Raw genomic sequence first — 24772 nt, forward strand, 5'->3', positions numbered from 1 at the left:
TGAATGGCTTGGTGCTGTCCTTACGGCAATGAGGTCTTGTTCTATTAGTTCCCTCAAGAGCTGGTTGTTAAAAAGAGCCTGACACCTGCTCCCGTCTCTCTTGCTTCCTGTGTAACCACATGATCTCTGAATACATGACCTCCCTTTGCCTTCTGTCATGAGTGGAAACTTTGAAACTTTCACTAAAGGCCCAATATTCCAGCTGGAAGAATCATGAGCCAAGGAATTTTTCTATGTAAATTACCCAGTCTCACGTATCCCTTTATAGCAACACAAATTTACTAAGACAGGCATCAATAATATATGTTATCATATGTTTACATTATCAATAACATGTTTTTAAATGTAATATCAATAAAGTAAGAGATCTTACCTAGACCATGTCTATGTGTTGACATTGGTGGTAAGACAGTCCATGTCTTGGTTTTGGGATTGTAACATTCAACAGTGTTCAATGTCTTTAAGCCATCTCGACCTCCAATTACAAAGAGTTTGTCATCAATAACAGCCACACCAAACTGCAACCTTCTGCCGTTCATCATCCCTGCCTGGATCCACAAATTTGTTCTCAGGTCATATTTCTCTATAGTTGTAGCTCCTAATAAAACATAAAATCGAAAAGTCACCAATTGCTATAAATCCAACAAACAGCCTGCCAAAGCAGGGTACAAATTAAGATGTAAAAACACTCTTGTCACATTTATTTTTTTTAAAAAAAAGAAGTGACAGAAAAACAAAAGGAGCAGTAATTCAACTACTTTATTTTCTCTTCTTGGCAGGCATGAATGACCAAAATAGACACAAATGTTCATCTTGTTTGACTTACATAATGGTCTCATGCTAAACTATTGATTCGGTAGAAACATTGGTGAGCATGACCCAGTTCTGTCAGTGGATTTTACAACTTCCCTCTATCACTTTTGTCATTAAAAAATGTAGCATAATCCCTGCTGGAATAATATTTATGAAAGCCTTTTAAATAATTAAGTTATATACATTATTTGTATAATTTCTGAAAGTTAATTCAATAAAATATTATCATATTTTTCTTTAAATTTGTCATACACCTTAAATAACTGAAGGTTTTAAAAGTCAAGTGTAAGATATATAAGCAAATATTTGCTATGCTTTTTAAACCAGCTTTTAAAAAAATAATCTAGGGAATAGCTTAATAGAATTTTACAAAATGATCTTCTGTCCTGAACAATCATGTTAGAATTCTAAATAATATAGCTTATATTTCCTAAAAGCTTTTTACATATAAGTTTGAGAAATACAATAACTCTGACTAATAAAATAGAAATTGAAAGAAGAAGCTAAATTGCTGGTGAGATTTGTTTTAATGGGTTTAATTACCCAATTCTCATTAAAAATGGCTGTGTAGAATGAGCTCCCAAATGTTTATATGATATAATATAAGCCGACAAATACTGATCTTGATGTAGTGTTTGACTTAATGTTCAGACTCACTTCACCAATATTACACCTTCGATCATGAAACATTTCTACAAAGGAAATTAACATTCTTGTGTACTTTCACTTAAGCACTGATGGTCTTTTTTACCTGTAACAAAAGGTTGCAAATCTAGGGAATATATTCCTCTGTGGACTCATTTACTCTTCAGAACCTAGCTAGCAATGAACTAAATGAACACAAACACCTTCGTAACAGAAGTTTTGCTAATTAAAGTAAAAATGATACAATTTATGACAATTTTTACTTAAAGGTAACAGTAATAATTAGATATATCACATCTGCTTTCTGATATTGCTAAAAATATAGATTCATTCCAATATACAACTAATTTTGAAGTATTAGGAAATTATTGTTATTGTTAGGATAAAAATAAATTGCAACTTTCACAAAAGTTATTCAATACTGTTTATTAACATATATAATATTTTAAACAAATGTATTTATTTTATAGTTTAACATATTTATTATATTGAATATTGAATGTTTTATTCATTTGCCTTTGAATCAAAATTCTGAAGCAAACTACATATTTGAATAACTTCAAAGTCATCTGGATTTTCAAAGCTTGATAACTTTTATATGATATGAATGCATAACTAAAAATTAAGAGTTATACACAGATGGCCTGGAGTGTGGCTCATGACTATAATTCCAGCACTTTGGGAGGCCGAGGAAGGTGAATCATGTGAGGTCAGGAGATTGAGACCAGCCTGGCCTTGAACTCTGTTGAAATCCCATCTCTACTAAAAATACAAAAAAAAAAAAAAAAAAAAATTAAAAAAAAAAAATAGCCAGGCATGGTGGCTCACGCCTGTAGTCTCAGCTACTTGGGAGGCTGAGACAAGAGAATCCCTTGATCCTGGGAGGCAGAGGTTGCAGTGAGCTGAGATCATGCCACTGCACTCCAGCTTGGGCAACAGAGTAAGACTCAGTTGCATAGAGATAAAGAAAATAAAGGGGGGTTTACACAGATATCTGTCTCTTGTGACTATATTTGACCAAGGAGAGCAGAAGAATGTAATCTAATCCTGATTAACACAATCTCATTACGCTCATATTTTCTGGTATGAGTGGACAAGGAAGAAAGTATTTGAACAATTGTACTTCCCACAGCCTCCAAAGCCTTGCTGAAAACGTTTGCAGGGAATTTGAGGTCCAGTTACCCTCCTCAGAGGAAATAGTTAGGAAAGAGTGAAATTAAGACTTCTGAGCAACCAAAGGAGCTGCAATTCAAAAAGGAAAAGTCAGGAATTGATTTGGATTTCAAAGCCTCATTCAAATAAACTATATTTGTCTTGAATCTCAATACATGACAGAATTTTTAACCTTTACAGTTTTTCCTGTAACTTCAGTCTTCAAAAGTGACCTACTCACTTATCCTAGTAGCTACAACAGAAATAGGAGCTCGTTTCCATTAGAATTTATATTAATTTCCTATGGCTACTGTTAAAAATATTTCCAATTTACTGACAAATAACACAGATTTGTTATCTTACAGTTCAGGAGGTCAGAAATCTGAAATGGTTCTTTCTGCACTAAAATCAAAATGCTGCCAGGACTCCATTCCTTTCTGGAGGCTCCAGGAGAAAATCAGTTCTCTTGCCTTTTCCATCTTCTAGAACAGGGGTCCCCAACATCCAGGACGTGGACAAGTAGTGGTCCGTGGTCTGTTAGGAACCAGGACGGACAGCAGGAAGTGAGCAGCACCCTGAGCTCCATCTTCGTCAGACCAGCCATGGCATTAGATTCTCATAGAATCACAAACCCTACTGCGAACTGTGCATTGGAGGGATCTAGGTTGTTCATACCATATGAGAATCTAATGCCTGATGACCTGAGGTGGAACAGTTTCACCCCAAAACCAACCACTCCCCCACCCTTGTCCATGGAAAAATCTTCTTTCACCAAACTAGTCCCTAGTGCCCAAAAGATTGGGGACCGCTATTCTAGAGGCCACCACATTCCTTGTTGCTCCATCTTCTATCCCCAAAGTCAGCAACATTGCATTTCTCTGACATTGACCCTTGTGATTACATTGGGCTCATACCAATTTAATCAGACATAATGTAGAATAATCTGTTTATGTTAAATTCAGCTGGTTAACAACTTTAATTCCTTCACAAGCTTTATCTCAGTCTTGCTGTGTAGCATAACATATTCACAGGTTCCAGGGTTTAGGATATGGACATTTTTCTGAGGGGGAGGTGCATGATTCAGCTTACCTCAGAAACCAAGGCCTATTTATACTTCAGTCTTCAATCTTGCTTAGTTATATAAAGTTAAGCAATACAAAATGTAAAAGGATCTTTTACATTTGTAGAACTTACTCATACTAGCCAATATAATTGATTTTCTTATTCAAATGTCAGCAAGTATTGTCAATGCTTTATCTTGCTTTTAAGAAGAATAAAATTAAGGTAGGCTTTCTCTTTTTAAATTAAAATTATTATTTATAATAATATCCTTTATAGAATTTCCTAACCAGCATACTTTATTAGCTGTCTATCTAAGCCTCCTAATTCTATTATTATTATTAGTGTATCAATTTGTGAGTTCTGTTGTTTTCTTTTGTTTATAAGAGTGTATGTATTCCCCTGGCTATTTTCTGAGTCAGAAGAAAAGGGAAAGCCAGTTTTGAGTAATTTTAGCCTTTGTTGTCTCTTAGAGCAAAAGCAATATTTATCATAATATAGATTACGAACAGACTACAAGTTAGAGTGGACTGCTACAGTGGTATGTAATAAACTTGGAAGTGATTCAAAAGGAAAGTTTACTTTAAGACATAATTACTTTGGGGTTACTCTGTTAATGAAGCCATCACTAGTATCTCATATACCTACAAGGTGAAGGCGAATTACTCTGTGCATAGTATATACATTATTCAGGTGATGACTACCTAAATCCCTGACTGGACCATGATGCGATCCATGCATGTAACAAAATTGCACATATATGCTCCATAAATTTATTGAAAAATATAATGAAATGTGTGACCGCAGGCATGACAGAGTCCTGACCATTTTTGTTAACCGAGGAATGCCCACTCCACCGAAAAATAGCAATTGCCACTTGGTTGTTGCCATTAGAAATTCTGGCTTAGTATTGCCAGGTTTTTTTGACTTATGAAGAGGAGGCAGAAATCTAGATTTTTAAAATGTGCAATCTCCAAACAATAGGCATATATGACTAATTTAAATAATGTTTAAGTACATTGAAACAAACACATGGCCACATCTGCCATAGAGAACTATGATTAGGAGTGGTTATATCCTCATTGTTTTTCCTCTTAAACTCAAGACCGCTGCCATTACAAACATGTTAAGGTTGCATTAACTTTAGTAGGAAATTATGTTGTCATTCTGTGAGCTTTTGTATAGTAATAATATTTTGTAAAATGTATACTATAATTTATTAAAATCTAAAAGGATCTGTAAAGTATCTTAACCTAATGTACTTACGTAATTCAAAGGTGGATCTCATTCATGATATATAGAAATCTGAAATAATATTAGGAATTTTTCTATTTGATATAAGACTATATATGATATATTTATGTGCAATTTTATAAACTTGATAAATTGTTATAGACTATATGTCAGTTAAGGGCTAGGTGTATAGCATTTATAGTAATATCAAAATTTTGATATTGAGTTATTAGAAATAATTCCTGAAATGTCCATTGATCATTTTCTATAAAAAGTATTCATAAGGCTGGTCTGAATGCAATTGCATTTACCACTAATCAATAATAACCAATTACAGGTTTCCTTGTTCATTCTCCATTCCCATTACTTCACTCGACTAGCCTTAAACAGAAGTATTCATAAAACCAAGAGAATTCATGATACATATATCATTAAGAGCTACTTAACACTTTATGCATATTTTAATTGAAATATTCTTCTTAAAAATTGAGTACAGGTGTTTTGTGTAGGGAGTTTATAAATAAGATATTAATAAATAATATTTAGTGAGTATTTCCTTTGCTCTAAGGGCTTTACCTACATTAGTATATTTCATTTTCTAAAAGCCTGTTGAGACGCATATTATTGTGTCAATTTTACATAATAAAAAACAAATTACAGAAAACTGTAATTACTTGCACAGTGTCTCTCAGTTAACACCTGATACATCCACAATATTAACCTGGCTCTAGAGCCCACTCTGAGAAACACTTCTTTTTATGACTTTATCCCAGATGTAGAAAGAGTTAATTGCAATTAATATATTCAGTGGGTACAAGTTTAAAAATGCCCCTTCCTGAGATTGCATGACCTATTTTCCAGAACCTGTGCATATGTTCAATCAGCAGTCCATGAACTGCTATGCTATAAAGCATTGCTGACTTTACAATAGGAATAATATCTCATTGACCCTGATGATGTGATCCCCTGAAAGTGAGAGATTTTTCACCCTAGTGGTAGAAAGGGAAGGAGAGCTTTCTCCAGTTACTGGTAGAAGGGAAAATCAGAGAATTTGAAGCATGAACAGGACTTGGCTTACCATTCCTGGCTTGAAGATGGGCCATATAAGAAGGAATGCAAGTGGTCTCTAGAAGCTGAGAGTGATTCTGACCTGACAGCCAGCAAGAAAATAGTACCTCAGTTCTACAACCACAAGGAATACATTGCATCAACAATCAAAATAAATTTGGAAGAGCTCCAGATGAGAGTACAGCCCAGCTAACACCTTGATTTTAGCCTTTTGTGATCTTGAGCAGAGAATTCAGACATGCCACCCCAGGCGTCGAAACTACAGAACTCTGAAGTAATAGATGGCAGTTGTTTTAAGCCACTTTGTCTGTGGTAATTTGTTACAGCAGCAGTGCAGTATAATTCTTTCAAATGTGCGTTTTTACAATTTATAAAGCATTGGTTTTTCAAATTCAATAATTTAACCAGAAGATATTATATATAATACAAATACACAACTACTTTCCTGATGACAAAACAAACAGTAGACTCCTTTCTCAAAATATAAAACTGAGAAAAAATGGTCAAGATGTTATCCAAAGTACAGTTCTGGGTCTCTCTGGAGATATTCACTTATGCAGACAAATACAATTTTTTTATGGGGGAAATAGTAATTAATGTTTGTACACTATAGTTTGGCAATACAGACAGCAGAATTTGTGCCTATATCTATAATTCAAGCAAATAACAGCCTCATTTATCTTGCATACAGCACAGAATTCAGTGATAAAAAGTTTTATGAACTGACAAGAGATATCACAAAAAGTTCCTAAAAAGAAGATAACGCTCTCTTATTCAACTCACCAGAGAGGTCTTCACCTGTTCTCACAATGTTTTAACTACAATTTTAAAGTAATATTAATAACTGGACTTCAAAGCCATTTTACAAACCCATAAAGTAGAATGATTTAAGACAATTTAAAGCAGCAATGTGTGGCAATGAGAAAATAACCAGGAGAAAAGAATGCATCGACTTAAATAGAACAATCACTTACGTTTATTAAACAACAGCAACAAATGATAAAATCCATATTATATAATACCTAAAAGACAGCTTGGCCTAACACTTTGGTGACCTTGATGCCACCAAATCATTAGGAAAAAGTTGTTATGCTTAATGTATTGTCTTTTAAAAAGCAGTAAATAGTGAGAAGCATTTTGGAATACTTTAAAATAAAACATTTTTTAATGATCCATAAAACATAAGACTTCAAGTTTTAAAAAATATAATTATAAAGAATTACTTATTTTTTCAATGTCTTATAGTATATGCATTTCATTAACTTTAATGTATTCGTATTCCTATGAAAAATAAAGCTTTAGTATAACATTTTTATACTCATATAATGTATCATTGCAGGAGAAATGTTTTTCCAGCACAAATAAAAGTCTTTATTTTCTAAGTAATTTGTTATATAAAAGTGGCTTTGAAAACATTTCTAAATCATCATAATAATTCCAAATGTGCCAAATAAGCAACCAAAATATTCCATAACAATCCGTGATAAAATATTAATAGAGTGACATGTAGTTATGTGTAGAGATATAAATTGAAGTTTATCATTAAACTTAATGCTAGATGTTGAAGTAGATCTATAAATTTTGAAAATCCAGCATTTTGCTTGCTATTAAACTAATCTCATTGATATGAGGAAGTACAAAAATAAGTCTAATTCTTGGCTCATAACCAAGGAAACAAAGAATATAGAACACATTTCTATTGTATGTATTACATGTAATAATTCACCTTAATAGCTGATAATAATTACCTTTAAAATCTTAGAAAAAATAAAACACTTCCAGAAGTAGGCAAATCAGAAAAGCAGAATACAAGTGAATACAATATTTAAATAAAAATTAAAACCATTTAGAGAGTAGAAAGAAGATAATAACCTATTTAAGGTAGCACCATTAAGAGCAAATGATCTAAAAATAAAATTAGCAAGGTAAGAGCCAGCTCTAGATGAAAAAAAACAAAACCAAAAACAAAACAGCACTAAAATTCTGTTGAGAGATGCTTGTTGAATTAGTGGAAAAAAAAAAAAAAAAAAAAAAACTCCAAAACTACACTGATTCTGAATGATATTATTGCATAATTTATTATTATATAACATTTAATATATTAATAATAATGATATTTGTACAAGGAATTTATAAAATTATACTGACATTTCTTTGGAAATTCAACTGTATAATATTAGGAAGTAAATTCTTTAAAACCAGACAATTTCTAATAGGATGCTCACAGGGAAAAAACCCTACTAGATATTAAAAAGTATATAACTATAGAGGTTTCTTTAAACCGAATTACTGATGAAGAAGAATAGCTACATTAATGAATCTGAATGAAAGCCAGAAATAACCCTAATACATATGAGTATTTTTAATGTAATAAAAGTGGTTATACACATCAATGGAAAACATCTTATTATATAAAAAACTAAGATAATTTGTTATTCTTTTGAGTAAAATAAGTAAATCTTGATTCCTGTCTTATTCCTTATACCAGAATGAATTTTAGATGAATTGATTACTCAAGCACAGCTCACATTGCCACAGAACTTGATAAATGTTTGTTTCTGTTCTCTGGGATCGCATATATTAACCAATACAGAGTTTAAGTTAACTTCCAGGATAGGAGTCACAGTCTTATAAATTCTTAAGAGAACTACAGATCAAGACAGCTGACTAGACTCAAGTAGCGTGTACCTCCTCCACAGAGACGAACCAGAGTAATAAGTACATACACTGTACAGATCATCTAGGAGAGAACACTTGGATTCATCAGAGAAGAGACAGGAAGTGCCAGAAGTAAGTAAAGATAGTGTTCCAGGCAGCTTACCCAGCTGGGAACAGACTGAAAGCTGCAAACCAACTGAGATCCTGGATGTGGGGAAACAGTAAGATAGAAACCCACAGAGCTCAGAAATCGGCTTTAACGATCTGGGCCATGAGAAACCCCTGACCAACAACTAGGGCCTCATGCTTGATACATGGAGCTGCCTGAAGATTCCCAGAAATGTTGCTCCAGAAAGGGAACCCACGCAGAAACTCAGAGGCATTTGAGCCTGGAGTAATCTCAGTGGGAAGCCATTTTGAGAGTGCAGATACTGGGGACCTACGGACATGGCTACAGCCACTGCAATGATCCTAGGAGGAACAGGGGTGAATAAGCACACCCAGGCAACCTCTGGTAGGGTACTTGCCACTCTGCTACAAGTTGCTGATCAGTTTAAGATGCAAGTGGACCATACACTCCACAGTTCATGCCACATGCCTTGGTGGTGCTCCGACCCTCTCTAGTTCCAGTCCCAATATGTCATGTTGAGAGTTTAATACTGGGCTGAGCCTTGCTTTTGGCCTGAGTTCAGGCTGACATGAGCACAACTGTCACCTGACCAAGGACTGACAGATAAACCATGTCATCCCATGCATACCTAGGACAATACTCACTGCTCTGCAAGGGACTGATGAGAGACCCAGTTGTAATTGGACTGCAATCCCCATGGCTTCTTTTCACACTGTTTGGTTGGATGGTGCCCTGCCCTCTCCAGGTCTAAGGTACCATTTAGAGAGTTTAATGCTGGACGGAGCCCACCCTTGGCCTGAGCTTAGGATGATATGGCAGCAGCTGTTGCCTAGCTAAAAAGGGAGAGGGAAATAAGGCCATCCTAGGTATGCCTAGGACAATATCCACTGCTCTGCAGGGAGGGTGCTTTTCTCCCTTCTCTGTTGCTTCTGCTCCCACCGCTACCTACTGCCTCTTACTCTTCAGGACCACCTTCTAGACTTCTGTTGTTAGACTGAGACATGAGCAAACCACACTCCCCATGTAGCTCACCTGAGAGGGGCCCCACTCTTTCCAATTATAATCCCACACCTGACACCATTCTGAGTGTGTAGAGATGTTGTTTGGTGACTGCTGACAGTGGCAGGCATTTTATTTTCAAGACTAAAGAGACTGGAGAGCTTGCTCTGCAATGGGGAGAAGGACTTTCAGAGCTGCAATGAGTGGTGGGCGTGGAGAGTGCTCCAGCAGTTGGCACTGGAATTAGACTCTCTCCCATTACAGGACTGGAGTGTGAGGAGTGTTGTCGAAGCTGAGGTTCCTTGCAGATGGCAAGACTGCAGCCAGGGCAGCTTTGGAACCTGAAATCTGTCTGTGTAGGTCATTGCTGGGTGTCCCAGTCTGCTCTTTTGGTCACTTGGGGGACAGTGCTCCTTAGCTCCAAAGAATAAGAAGGAGGTAGATGCCACTCTCCTGGAGATTGAAACCTTTGTGCAGTTTGTCCCTAAGGGAGGATGGAGTGCAGCCACTCAAAGTCCGCCATGAGTTAATGAAAATGCAAGTATAACATCAGCTGCTGAAGGGAATACCATCGAAGCCCAGGAACAGATATGGAAAGCGTGTCACCACTTTCCCCCTACACCCCACCTCAGTGTACTGTTGCAGACTCAGTAGTGGTTTTTCCTTCTGGACGCAGGAAGTGTGGGCTGAAAGAAACGGTTTCTTGGGCTTCTTTAGCAGCTCTTCCCTGACTAAAGGCGAACATATCCTGAGGGAGGGTGCTTTTCTTCCTTCTCTGTTGCTTCTGCTCCCACTGCTACCTATTGCCTCTTACTCTGAAGGACCTCCTAGTAGACTGCAGCCTGAATTACATCACCAGACAAAATTATATTACTACAACCAACAACATCTTAGAAAGCCACTACACAAATATTTCTGCAACTAAGGAACCCCTACAGAAGTCTGGCACTCTGAAAGCACCCAGAAATGAAGTCAATAAATGAAATACCATATATGCCATAGTCATACCCCCAGGTAAAAAATAGGATAAAAAATCAAGAAGACACATCCAAAGGTTAGCAAATTTAAAACAAAATACAAAGTGTCAGCTCTCAGAAGAGAAACAACCAGCACAAAAACTCCAGCAATACAAAAAGTCACTGTTTTGTCACCTCCTGAGGATTTCAGTAGCTCCCAAGCAATAAATCCTAACCAGAATGAAATGTCTGTAATGACAGATATAGAATTCAGAATAGAGATGGCAAAAAAACTCAATAAGATCTGAGAGAAAGTTGAAATTCAACACTAAGAAGCTAGAAAATAATTCAAAATTTAAAAGATGACGTAGTTGTATTGGAAAGAATCAAACAGATTTTCTGCAATTAAAAAGTTCACTACAAAAATTTCAAAATACAATTAGAAGCCTTAAAAGCAGGCTAGACTAAGCAGAAAAAAGAATTTCAGAGATCAAAGACTAATCCTTTAAATCAACCTAGTTAGACAAAAATAAAATAAAAATAATTTCAAAACATGACCAAATACTTCAAGAAATATGGGATCATGTAAAACAACAAAATCTACGATATTAGCGTACCTGAGAGAGAAGAGGAAGCAAGCAACTTGGAAGATATATTTGAGGATATAACTCAGGAATATTTCCCCAATCTTCCTGAAGAGGCAGACATGAAAATGCAAGAAATCCAGAGAACTCTAGCGAGATACTATCCAAGAATATAAGTCCCAAGGCACATAGTCATCAGACTATGCAAGGTCAATGCAAAAGAAAAAATTATTGAAGGCAACTAAGAAAAAGGGTCACATTACCTATAAAGGGAAACCTGTCAGACTAACAACATACTTCTCAGCAGAAATCTTACAAGCCAAAAGATATTGAGGGCCCATTTTTAGCACTCTTAAAGCAAAGAAATGCTGGCCAAGAATTTCATATTCTCCCAAACAAAGCTTCATAAATAAAGGAGAGATAAGTCTTTCCCAGTCAAGGAATCAATAAGAGAACTCATGAGCACCAGACTGGCTCCATGAGAGATGCTTAAGGGAATTCTAGACATGGAAATGCAAGAATTATACTTGCTACCACAAAAGCACACGGCTCACATACCCTATAAAGCAACTGCACAACTGAGACTGCAAAGTAACTAGCTAACAACATGACAAGGATAAAATCTCAAATATCAATATCAACATTGAACATAAACAGCCTAAATACTCAATTTAAAAGACACAGAGATGTAAATTGGATTTTTTTTTTTTTTTTTTTTTTTTTTTTTTTTTTTTTTTTTTAGAAACAATACCCTTCCTTCCACTGTCTGCCAGAGACCACCTCATGTGTAATGAGACCCATAGGCTCAAAGTAACGGGATAAAGAAAGATGTACCATGCAAATGGAAAAAGAAAAAAAAAAGCGGGATCACTATTATTTTATCAGATAAAATAGAGTTTAACAACAGAAAAAAGGAAAATGAAGGGCATTAGATAATGATAAAGAGTTCAATTTAAGGAGAAGATGCAATTACTCTAAATATATATGCCCCAACATTAAAGTACCCAGATTTATAAAACAATTAATTGTAGACCTAAGAAAAGACTTTGACAGCCACATAATAATAGTGGCAGACTGCAACATCTTACTGACAGCATTAGACAGATCGTTGAGGCAGAAAACTAACGAAGAAATTCTGGACCTAAATTCAACACTTGAACAATTGGACTTAATAGACATTTACAGAATACTCTAACCAACAGCCACAGAATATATATTCCTCTTGTTTTCAAATGAAACATATGCTACAATTTACCACATGCTTAGCCATAAAGCAAGTATTAATAAATTAAAAACAAATTTTAATTATATGAAGCATCTTCTTGGCTCACAGTGGAATAAAAATAGAAATAAATACTGGGAGAAGTTCTCAAACCATGCAAATACATGTATACTAAACAACTTGCCCCTGAATGACTTCTGGTTAAAAAACCAAATTAGGATAGAAATTAATTGTTTTAAAAAATAAATGAAAATAGAGACAACATTACACAACCTCTGAGGTGTGGCAAAAGCAATATTAACATCAAAGTTTATAGTGTTGAACATCTACATCAAGAAAACAGAAAGATCTCAAATTAGCAACCTAACCGAACATCTAAAGGAACTAGAAAAACAACAACAAACTAAACAAATCTAGCAGAATAAAAGAAATAATTAAAATTAGAAAACAACTAAATGAAATTGAACTGAGCAAAGAATCAATGAAACTAAAAGTTGGTTAACAGAAAAAAAAAGAGAGAAGATACTAACAAAGACAGTCAGAAATAACAAAGTTGACATCACAACCAATTCCACATGAATACAAAGGCTCCTCAGAGAGTGCTTTGTATACCTCTACGCACACAAATGAGAAAATCTATAAGAAATCGATAAATTCTTGGAAACACTACCTCCTGAGACTGAGTTAGGAAATAACACTAATCCAGAACAGACTAATAAGTAATGAAATTGAATCAGTATTAAGACATCTATCAAACAACAACAACAAAAAAAGCCCTATACCAGATGGATTCACAGCAGAATTCTACAAGACATACAAAGAAGAGTTGGTGCCAATCTTACTGAAACAATTCCAAAAAAATCAAGGAGGAGGGCCTCCTCCCTAACTCATTTTAGGAAACTCATGTCATCCTGATAGCAAAATCTGGCAAAGACACAACAGCAACAGCAACAAAACCACAAGCTAATACCCCTGAGGAGCATAGACACAAAAATCTTCAACAAAATACTCGCAAATCTGAATCTAGCACCAGACTCAAAAGTTAATTCATCACAATCGAGTAGGTTTTATTGCTGGGATACAAGGATAATTTAACATATGCATATCAATAAATGTGATTCTCCACATAAACAGAATTAAAAACAATAACCATATAGTCATCATAATAGATACAAAAAAAAAAAAAAGCATTAGATAAAATCCAGCATCCCTTCCTGATAACAATCCTAAACAAACTAGACTTTGAAGGAATATATCTCAAAATAATAAGAGCCATCTAAGACAAACACGCAGTCAACACCATACTGAATATGCAAAAAAAGTATTCTGCCTAAAACCTGGAACAAGACAAGGATGTTCACTATAAATCCTCTATTCAGCACAATACTGGAAGTCCTGGCTTGTGCAGTTAGGCAAGATACAGAAATAAAAGACATCCAAGTAGGGAAAAAATCTCATATTATCTCTCTTGACTGATGATATGATTGTATGCCTAGAAAACCATGAAGATTCTATCAAAAGACCCTACACTTGATAAACAACTGTGGCAAAATTTCAGGATACAGAATCAATGTACAAGAATAAGTGGCATTTCTATATATAAACAATGTTCAAGGTGAGAACAGAATCAAGAATCCAATTTCATTTACAATATCCACAAAAAATAAAATACCCAGGAATAAGTGTAATCAATGAGAGGAAAGATATCTACAAGAACTTTCAGAAACAATTCTGAAAGAAATCATAGATGACACAAACAAATAGAAAAGCATTCCATGCTCATGGATTGGAAGAATCAATATCATTAAAATGTCCATACTGCTCAAAGCAAGCTACAGATTTAACTCTATTCCTATCAACTTTCCAATGTTGTTTTTCACAGACTTAGAAGAACTTTTCTAAAATTAATATGGAACCAAAAAAGAGTTCAAGCATCCAAAGAAATCCTAAGCAAAGAGATTTCAAATTATACTATAAGGCTACAGTAACCAAAACAGCATGGCACTAGTACAAATATAAACACACAGACAAATGGAAAAGAATAGAGACCACACATCTACAGCCAGCTGACCTTTGACAATGACAACTAAAAAAATAATAGGGAAAGAATACCCTGCTCAATAAATGGTTTTGGGAACACAGGCTTACCATATGGAGAAAAATGAAATTGCCCTCCTGCCTCTCCACACATACAAAAATTAACTCAAGATGGACTAAAAACTTAAATGTAAGACCTAAAACCATAAAAAAAATAGAACAATACTTATAAAACACTCTTCTAGACATTTGCCAATAATTGGCAAATAATATATTACTATGTCCTGCAAAGCAAATGAAACCAAAACAAAAATTGACAATTGGGAGCTAATTAAACTGAAGAGCTTTGGCAAAGCAGAAGAAACTGTCAACAGAGTAAACAGACAACCTATAGAATGGAGAAAATATTTGCAAACTATGATTCTGACAAAAGACTAACATCCAGAATCATTAAGATACTTAAAAAAAATCAACAAGTAAAATTAAAAAGTGAGCAAAGGACACAAACAGATACATCTCAATAGAAGACATACACGTGATAAAGAAACATAAAAAATACTCAACATTACTAATTATCAGAGAGATGCAAATCAAACTCACAATGAGATACCACCTCACACCAGTCGGAATGGCTATTATTAAAAAGTAAAAAAAAAAAAAGGCTGGGTGTGGTGACTCATGCCTGTAATCCCAACAATTTGGGAGGCAAAGGCAGGTCGAGTCAAGAGATCAAGACCATCCTGGCTAACATGGTGAAACCCCATCTCTACTAAAAATACAAAAATTAGCTGGGCAGCTACTTGGGAGGCTGAGGCAGGAGAATTGCTTGAACCCAGGAGGTGGAGGTTGCAGTGAGCTGAGATTGCACCACTGCACTCCAGCCTGGCAAAAGAGTGAGCCTCCGTCTTTAAAAAATAAAATAAGGCTGGGTGCAGTGGCTCACGCCTGTAATCCCAGCACTTTGGGAAGCTAAGACGGGCGGATCACAAGGTCAGGAGATTGAGACCATCCTGGCTAACATTCTACTAAAATACAAAAAAAAAAAATAGCTGGGCTGTGGTGGCAGGTGCATGTAGTCCCAGCTACTCAGGAGGCTGAGGCAGGAGAATGGCGTGAACCCAGGAGGCGGAGCCTGCAGTGAGCCGAGATCGCGCCACTGCACTCCAGCCTGGGTGACAGAGCCAGACTCTATCTCAATAAATAAATAAATAAATAAATAAATAAATAAATAAATAAATAATAATAAAAATAAAAATAAAATAAAATAAGTCAAAAAGAACATATTGACAAGATTGTGAAGAGAAGGGATTCCTTATATACTTTTGGAGGGAATGCAAATAACTTTAATCCTTACAGAAAACAGTTAAGACATTTCTCAAAGAACTAAAAACAGAATTAGTATTCAACCAAGCAATCCCATTACTGGGTTTATACCCAAAGGAAAAGAAATCATTCTACCAAAATGACACCTGCACTCATATGTTTACTGCAGCACTATTCACTGCACTGCAGCACTATTCACAATAGCAAAGACATGTAATCAACCCGGGTGCCAACCAGTGGTTGATTGAATAAAGAGAATGTGGTATATATATACATATACACCATGGAATACTATGCAGCCACAATAAAGAATGAAATCCTGCCCTTTGCAGCAACATTGATGCAGCTGTAGGCCATTATCCTAAGCAAATTATCACATAAACAGAAAAAACAAATACCACATGTTCTCACTCATAAGCGGGAGGTAAACACTGGGTACAAAAGGACAGAAAATTGGAAACAAGTAACACTGGGGATTCCAAAACTGGGGAAGGAGGAAAGTGGGAAAGTGTTGAAAAACTATCATCCATCAGGTGCTATGTTTACTTTTTGGGCAATGGGATCATTAGAAGTCTAAACCTCAGCATCATGCAATGTACCCACGCAACAAACCTGCACATGTACCCGTTGAATCCAAAAATTTTTAAAAAGCTGTAAATGAACTAGAATATTAAAAAGTAGATGATTAACTTTTACTTCTAGGTGGGCCTACGATTAAAGATTTGTGAGGGAAAGCCACAAAACCCAGAAGTTATAAGGTACATTTTAATAAATATATAACCACCAACCATCTAAATATAAAATATATTTACATCAAAAATATACAAATAGAGAAACAAAAAACTGAAGGATAAACAAATCAACTATACCTTTTAAGAAATATGAAAAGACTATATTTTGTTGGTATATAAAACATATTAATCAAGAAGAAAAATAGAAACATCAAAATAAAAAATATGCTAATGCATAAGCAGGGAATTAATGTGAATGCAATAGGTAAATATCAGAAAATTTACTTAGGCTTTCCTAATAATTAAATAATTTTATAGATTTTCAGTAGATTTAGAAGATATATAATGTTGATGTTCACATCTGAATCAGCTGGTTAACGTTAAATCAATGCAACATTTTAGGACGGCTGTGTGTGAATGCAATTAAGTACATAGTAAATTTAAAGAATGGATAACTTTTTTTCTTTTTTTTTTTTAACACAGTCTCCCTCTGTCACCCAGGCTGGAGTGCAGTAGCCCAATCTTGGCTCACTGCAATCTCTGCCTCCCAGGCTCAATTGATTCTTCTGCCTCAGCCTCCTGAGTAGCTGGTATTACAGGCATGGGCTGCCGTGCCTGGCTTTTTTTTTTTTTTTTTTTTTTCCTTTAATAGAGATGGGGTTTCACCATGTTGGCCAGGCTGCTCTTGAACTGCTGGTCTGAAATGATCCACCCGTCTGGGCCTCCTAAAGTGCTGGGATTACAGGCACCGTGCCTGGCCTGGAAGTTGAATTTTTTTTTATATGTAACTACCTATTTTAAATATTGTACCATAAATATTTCTTAGTGCTATAATTAAAGTTCTAGTTCATTATTTTTAAAAGCAGCTTTTGCTGCTAGCAATGATGTCACAACAAAGAGACTTTTAAAAAGGTAAACCAAAACTTAAACTTATTATTTCTATCATTATTAGTTAGCTACCTTTTTACGGCAAAGAGCTCATATTTTAAAAACTTTACAACAAAATTAAAAAAACTAGCCGGGAGTGGTGGCACATGCCTGCAGTCCCAGCTATTCAGGAGGCTGAGGCAGCAGAATCCCTTGAACCCAGGAGGCGGAGGTTGCAGTGGGCCAAGATCGCGCCACTGCACTCCAGTCTGGGCAACAAAGTGAGGCTCCATTTCAGAAAAATAAAAAATAAAAATAAAAATAATAGAAAAAGCTTTACAACAAATGAGCACTCTTCATATTAATATATTATTGTGAGACTTTTACGTTTTCATCTTAAAAATGCTTACTGAACATAAAGTCATGCTACTTGACATTTTCAAATAAAATATTTATTTTAATAACTAACATCATTTGTCAAAAATAAGCAAGCCCTTGCTATTTATGTTATTAAAATGCCCTATGCCCCAGTAAAGATCTTCCATATATACGTGAATTTTTCTAGCTTTTGTTGAAAATGTAGACACTGGAATGAAAGAAAAAGATGGCAATCATGACAGTTCGGTTCTAGTATTCCTGATCGTACGGCAAAAAGAGAAGTCATAAAATGCCTTTACAGACATATAGTAAAAGAATATGAGGTTCCAGTGATCTCCACCTAAACTATAAGCCTGTAAAAACTACATGTTTTCCTTTTTCATAAATGAGCACCTGACCTCACTACATTATTCTAATTGAAGACTTTCTGTGATTCATTGAGATTTACTCATTTCAAAATGCAGGATTACATTAGTGCCACATTAGGTGACTTCTATTTATCTCTAAATCTTTTACTTATTCTCTGCAAGTCTGTATCATAGAAGTTAATTTAATTTTGCCCTAGGGAGACTCTCTCTTTTCCAGAGAATAGCCACACACTGGAGAATTAAGATCGTGTAATCATGAAATATATACAAAACACACTCAGACTTATTACCCCATGAATCTACTAAGGGAGATTTAGTGTGGAGGAAAGATGTGTTTATTTTCATTTGCTGTACATTCACAGGGAGATTGATCAAAAAGAATGTACTGAGTACTCAAGAATTTATAATTATGGTAGGCCTTTTATCATAACACATGAATTTTTTATTCAGTCTGCATTCATACAGTCTCCATTCCTAGAAAGATCTACAGAATGTACAATGATGAGGTTTAAATCCTCTATTACGAGGCAAAATAAAGCTATTAGTCTGAATTTAGAAATATTTGACCCATACGTTTTACTCTGAACCACCCTCAGCAGAGGCCCCAGAAATATTTACAGCTGAATTAGTCCCTAAGATTTGTCTCTTTATAGTGAAGATAAGGCTGTAAAAGAAAACTTCACTTTTCATCTGACAGCCTTATTTTATTCTTGGATAAAGAACATGGCTTCTGGGGGCTGGAAGTCCCTCGTCCAAATACTCACAGGGGGTGACATAAATAAGAATTTAACTTAACTCATAGGCATCCTTTTAAATTCTAAAGATGGATACAAATGCAGATACCCTGTCTTAATTTAGTTATTCCCTTGGGATGCTTGGGAAAGTATGGTTCTCCTCTACAATATCCCTTAGCAAGACAGTAAGTGGCTATCTATTTCAGAAGAAAATTCTTTGTGTGTGAAATGGAACTGATCTTTGGCTGACATGATTTTATTCATAGTTTTGAGTTGTTTCTATAGTTGTGTGCAAACTAATGACCTTGAACAAGTAATCTCCAGTGATATACTACAAGTTCAAAGAAAAAGTGTTGAAGTGGAACCAAAGTGACTGAATGTAGTCACTGAGGCAAACATGAAGTAGGGCAGTACTCAAAAGGGCAAATATATATATATATATATATATATATATATATATATATATATATATATATATGTGTGTATATATATATATGTGTGTGTGTGTGTGTGTGTGTGTGTGTATATATAATGCTTCTTTTATTATATTGCTTTTCTTCAGAAAAAGTCATACAGTATTTTAATGTTATTTCTCCATCCTAATTGCAAATGGTCAGGTTTCTCTGACAGAGAATTGTAAGTGAATCATTTTCTTTCTCAAAGCCATAAGATGATTACTATTAATTAAATGCTGCAAAAATTATCCGGTTACAGAACTGCTGTATGAAAGGCTGTTCTTTAAAAGTTCCTGATAGTGTAGTTTGTCCAGTTCAAGCCAAGAGAGTAAAAATAAGGTCAAAATATCTAATTTTCCATTATTGCCTTGCAACAATACTGATAATAATGCAAAGAATGATGAGATTAATTCAGGATAAATGACCTGGCCAAGTCCTTTGAATACAAAGAGAAAGATATCAGGAGTTTAATCCTTCAAGTATATAATTTATTAATTTAAATTATATGAAAATTCGAGGCATGCATGAAACATTAAAAGACTATAATACACTCTCCACAGTAAAATGATTCAATAGAAAATCTCTGGGAAATTAAGCTTTTATTTTATACTTAAGAATTAAAACTTCTCACTTGCTTATATTTTTCTTCATCACCTTCCCAGCATTCTTATTATGAAGCACACTGAGAACATTTGCTTTGAGTTCACATGAAAGATTTAGTGCTATCTGAACAGACACCTGCCTGTTAATCAAAATCAGTAACTGACCTATGGCTGTAAGTAATCATTCAACAAGGAGGTAATGCAAAAAAAAAAAAAAAAAAAAAAAAAAAAAAAAAAAAAAAAAAAAATTGTAGAAATAAGAGACTTTTAGTTCTTCTTCACTTGTCCACTCAGTTAATCCATACTTCATGGACTGATCATTGCTGCTGTTGCCCTAACATGCCATCAGCATGCTTAGGCTTTCTTTACCTAGGCTCTGCTTTTTGTTCCTAGCTATCATGTATAAGGTGATAAACAGAACAATGTGATAATAAAATTTTATTATTATTTTCTCTGCTTTGGCTCCAAAGATAAGTTTGAGAGTCTCAGCTTTTTACTTGGCTTACTCTTACTTTAGAATGAAATAATCTGTTATAAATTCCTTTGTCAAAGCCAGAGGGCTCTCTGCTTGCCAGCTGTCATTCAGTATATAGGAAAGTTCATTTGACATTGTTTTCCTGTGTCAAGAAGAGAGCAGTCCTTCTAAGAATCTGGATTCCCCTTTAGCCAAATCAAAAGAGGGCTGCTCCTTCATGGGCTTGTACCTATTAAGTAGGATCTTGAGGACCCACCGACCCCATACCCTGCCGTTCCAGTTCTATTTCTCTGTATCAAACTGTGCAATTTTATATTGTCTCCTCAAATACAGATAGTCCTCACTTTGTTTTGATATACATGAATTTCAATTACTTATGGTTTAGTTAAGTAACACCAGTCCCCCAATAACAGGGTTCACCTATTGGTTATCATAATATATTCACTGTGAGTAATTACATTAAGCACAAATTTTACTACTAACTCTTCAGTCCACAAGTCATTACTTAACAGATGCACATCACCATCAATAACTCATCGTGTCAATTCTGTCAAAGTCTGAAGGTGATCATTAGCAAGTTCATGCACAGGCTTTTATGTTTACTCTCTGTCTCCAAGTGATAAGCTCGCTATCATTTTACAAAAAATAAAAAGGATAATTGAAAAAGGAAATTGGCCAACAGAGACGTAAGTGTAGTATAAAAGGGGAAAGTGATAATACTAGCAGTGAAATTTGAATAGCATCACAGACTTTCATACCAAGTTAGTTGAGAATTGCCTCTGGAGATTCAACCTCATCCTTTACTCCCACTACTGGGATGCCTGTTCAAGGGACATGCAGGCTGAGCTTGCTCTGAATACCTCAAAGAATGCTCTTAGGTAGAAAAGTAGGTAGAACAGGAGGTTGCCTGTGGTGTGACATTGTGAACTTGCACAGAAACTGCCCACTCCAGCTGCTGCTAAATTAGATTTGGGTCAAACAAATGTGACATTTGGCACTAGAAATTTCCAAGAAAAATACAGTAGAGATTTATTTTCTTCTGTAATAACAGTACTAAAACTCTTATGGTTTTTTTTTTGTTTTTTTTTTTTTTTTTTTTTTTTTTTTTTTGGAAAGGGCAATAGTAAAAGTCATAGACTTTGTGCATCATCTTGTGTATTTCTTTCTTGCAACCACATGACCACTGCAGAGTGAAAGCAGCCATAGACAACAGGTAAACGAATAGGTGAAACCCAATGAAAGTTTATGAATATTAAAATTTGAATTTTAAAACATAAAAAATGCATTATGAAATTTTTTTTCCAATCATTATAATGTACAAACTCTTCTTAGTACATAAACCATACAAAACAAATGGTAGGCTAGATACAGCCATAGTTTGACAAACCCTGCTTTAAAAATATCCATAAATTATAAATTATTAGGAGAAAATGAAAATAAAAAAGCTTAACAAATGTTCATTGGTCATAATAATTTATTTATGTCTTTTTTTAAATCTTTTTTTGAGATAGAATCTCACTCTGTCTCCCAGGCTGGAATGCAGTGGCATGATTTTGGCTCACTACAACCTCTGCCTCCCAGGTTCAAGCAATTTTCATGCCTCAGCCTCCCAAGTAGCTGGAATTACAGGTGTGTGCCACCATGCCTGGCTAATTTTTGTAGAAATGGGGTTTCATCATGTTGGCCAGGCTGGTCTCAAACTCCTGACCTCAGTTGATCCATACTCCTTGGACTCTCAAAGTGCTAGGATTACAGGGGTGTGCCACTACACCTGGCCTTGGTCATAATAATTTAAAGAGCTCTTCATTTTTAGAAAAAAAATAATGAAATTTTCAGATAGCAACTTGTATACGTGATTTAACTTATCAAAGTGGCCTTCCCCGCTACATAAAATATCAACACTGTCCCCTCATTTTGTAATCTCCATTCCCCCGTTTTTACTTTATACTTCTGAATAAATAATCATCACATAAACTATTTTCTACTAACTTTTATTGCTTATGGCCTCATGAATAGAACTTAAGCTAAAACATGGTAGGGATTTTTATAGTTTTGTTTACTAGCACTAAAAACAGTGAGTAGGTGGGCCCAGTGGCTCATGCCTGTAATCCCAGCACTTTGGGAAGCCAAGGCAGGCAAATCACGAGGTCAGAAGTTCGAGACCAGCCTGGCCAACATGGTGAAACCCCATTTCTACCAAAAATTAAAAAAAATTAGATGGGTGTAGTGGTGGGCGCTTGTAATCCCACTACTTGCGAGGCTGAGGCAGGAGAATCTCTTGAATCTTTGAGGCGGAGGTTGCAGTGAGCCGAGATCACACACTGCGCTCCAGACTGGGTGACAGAATGAGACTCCATTTGAAAATAAATAAATAAATAAATAAATAAATAATAAAAAAATAACAGTGACTAGAAATTAGTAGGCACTCAATGAATATTTGTAGCAGATTTAGATAATCCTAAAAGAATGAGTTTATAATCTGGAAACCCAAGAAACATATAAGGAGCAGACAATAGAAAGGATATCATTTTAATTATATTTCAAGATTAATAATTTCTAATTATTGAAATAAACATTTTTAAAAGGTCATGTTTTTGATTTGGGAGAAAATACCAGCAGCATTATCAGAAAGTGTCATTGTCTATTCAACACGTGAGCACCTAAACAAATAATTGTATGATATGATTATAATTAGTCAGGCTTCCAAATATATGAAGTCATTACTTATTTCTACCCACACTTCAGAGGTGGGTATTGCAATGGACATCAGTAGAGATTCTTGAGTCACTTAAAAGAAATAGCTCCAATAGAGCCACTTACAAAAATATTACAAGTTATGTGCAACAAAAATACCTCAAATTAGAACCTTATAACAATAGGTGAACTATCTAGTAAGAATAGTATAATATTTGTGAAAATAATGATGTGTATAATTGCTATAAAATATAATCAATTATATTAAGCTTATAATATAGAATAACTGGTTTAATATAATTACCTGATAAAGATTAAATTGATATTGATATTAAAATTTTAATGCACATAAAATTTAGAAAACAATGGCTAATACAGTGAATTTAAAATATATATGTGCAATTCAGTTTTTCAAGAATATAACTTTATGTTTTTATAACTGAACTTATTTTGCTCACAAACTTTCTCTCAGGATAAACTGTTAAGACATCAAAAGCTTGCTATCAAGAGCTTGCATTTTAACTGTATTTGCTCTGTGAAGAATAGAAGCCTCACCGCCAATGAATAGAGGTTTAAGTGTGAAAGAAACTGCCACAAATGAATCATATATGTCATAATATTTCAAAATAAGGCTGTTTCCATCATTTATTGAATCAACATTTGGTTGTTAACTTAAAACAACTTAACATGTAAACCTCTGGTCTTGCATCAGTATATACCTCAAAATGTCTCAAAGAAATAGGAAATGTTTTTACTCCCATTTTGCATATGAGAAACACCAACATTTACAACACTTAATTACCCTACTAAAGTTTATAAGTGTTACACAACTTTTTCAATTTTATTAAAATAAATGAATATCATGCACCCAAAGGTATTTGGAGTTGTTGATGAGGAGTTAGGCTCTAACGTCTACATATAAGCCAAAAATAATAAAATAATTAATTTTTTTTTTTTTTTTTTTTGAGGCGGAGTCTCGCTCTGTCGCCCGGACTGGAGTGCAGTGGCCGGATCTCAGCTCACTGCAAGCTCCGCCTCCCAGGTTTACGCCATTCTCCTGCCTCAGCCTCCCGAGTAGCTGGGACTACAGGCGCCCGCCACCTCGCCCGGCTAGTTTTTGCATTTTTTAGTAGAGACGGGGTTTCACCGTGTTAGCCAGGATGGTATCGATCTCCTGACCTCGTGATCCGCCCGTCTCGGCCTCCCAAAGTGCTGGGATTACAGGCTTGAGCCACCGCGCCCGGCCAATAATTAAATTTTCATGGGCAAATAATATTAGTCCTTACCTGAGGAATGGAGACCTAATGAAGGTTTTTATTGTATTTTATCTATATTTATATTTTGTATTTTACTGATCGTGCTAAAAGTCATGATAAATTAATTTGATAGTAGAGAGCTGGGTGGACGGGACTGGAGAGAGAGACTGCAGATAGGGAGATCACCATCTGACATATTTCTGTTTTGTAAGAACAAATAAATCCATTTGAGAAGCACATGTTTTATCCCAGGACTGCAGAGGTGAGGTGATAAAGCTTCAACTAAAGTAGTGGAAATGCTGATGTAAATCAGACAGTCCTTAATAACTAATT

At 35.0% G+C, this 24772-nt stretch overlaps 1 protein-coding gene across 2 annotated transcripts in view; it reads right to left on the reverse strand.

The window, feature by feature from the left end:
* KLHL1 (kelch like family member 1) overlaps positions 1-24772 on the reverse strand; it is a 446132-nt gene that overhangs the window by 92626 nt on the left and 328734 nt on the right. For both annotated transcript variants that reach the window (XM_030922205.1, XM_030922204.1), the window contains one exon: positions 374-598. In XM_030922205.1, coding sequence (XP_030778065.1) covers positions 374-598 — 225 coding nt within the window. The remainder of the gene's footprint in view (positions 1-373; positions 599-24772) is intronic.

The sequence above is a fragment of the Rhinopithecus roxellana genome, chromosome 18 (assembly GCF_007565055.1).
Source record: "Rhinopithecus roxellana isolate Shanxi Qingling chromosome 18, ASM756505v1, whole genome shotgun sequence".
NCBI classification, from domain to species: Eukaryota; Metazoa; Chordata; class Mammalia; order Primates; family Cercopithecidae; genus Rhinopithecus; species Rhinopithecus roxellana.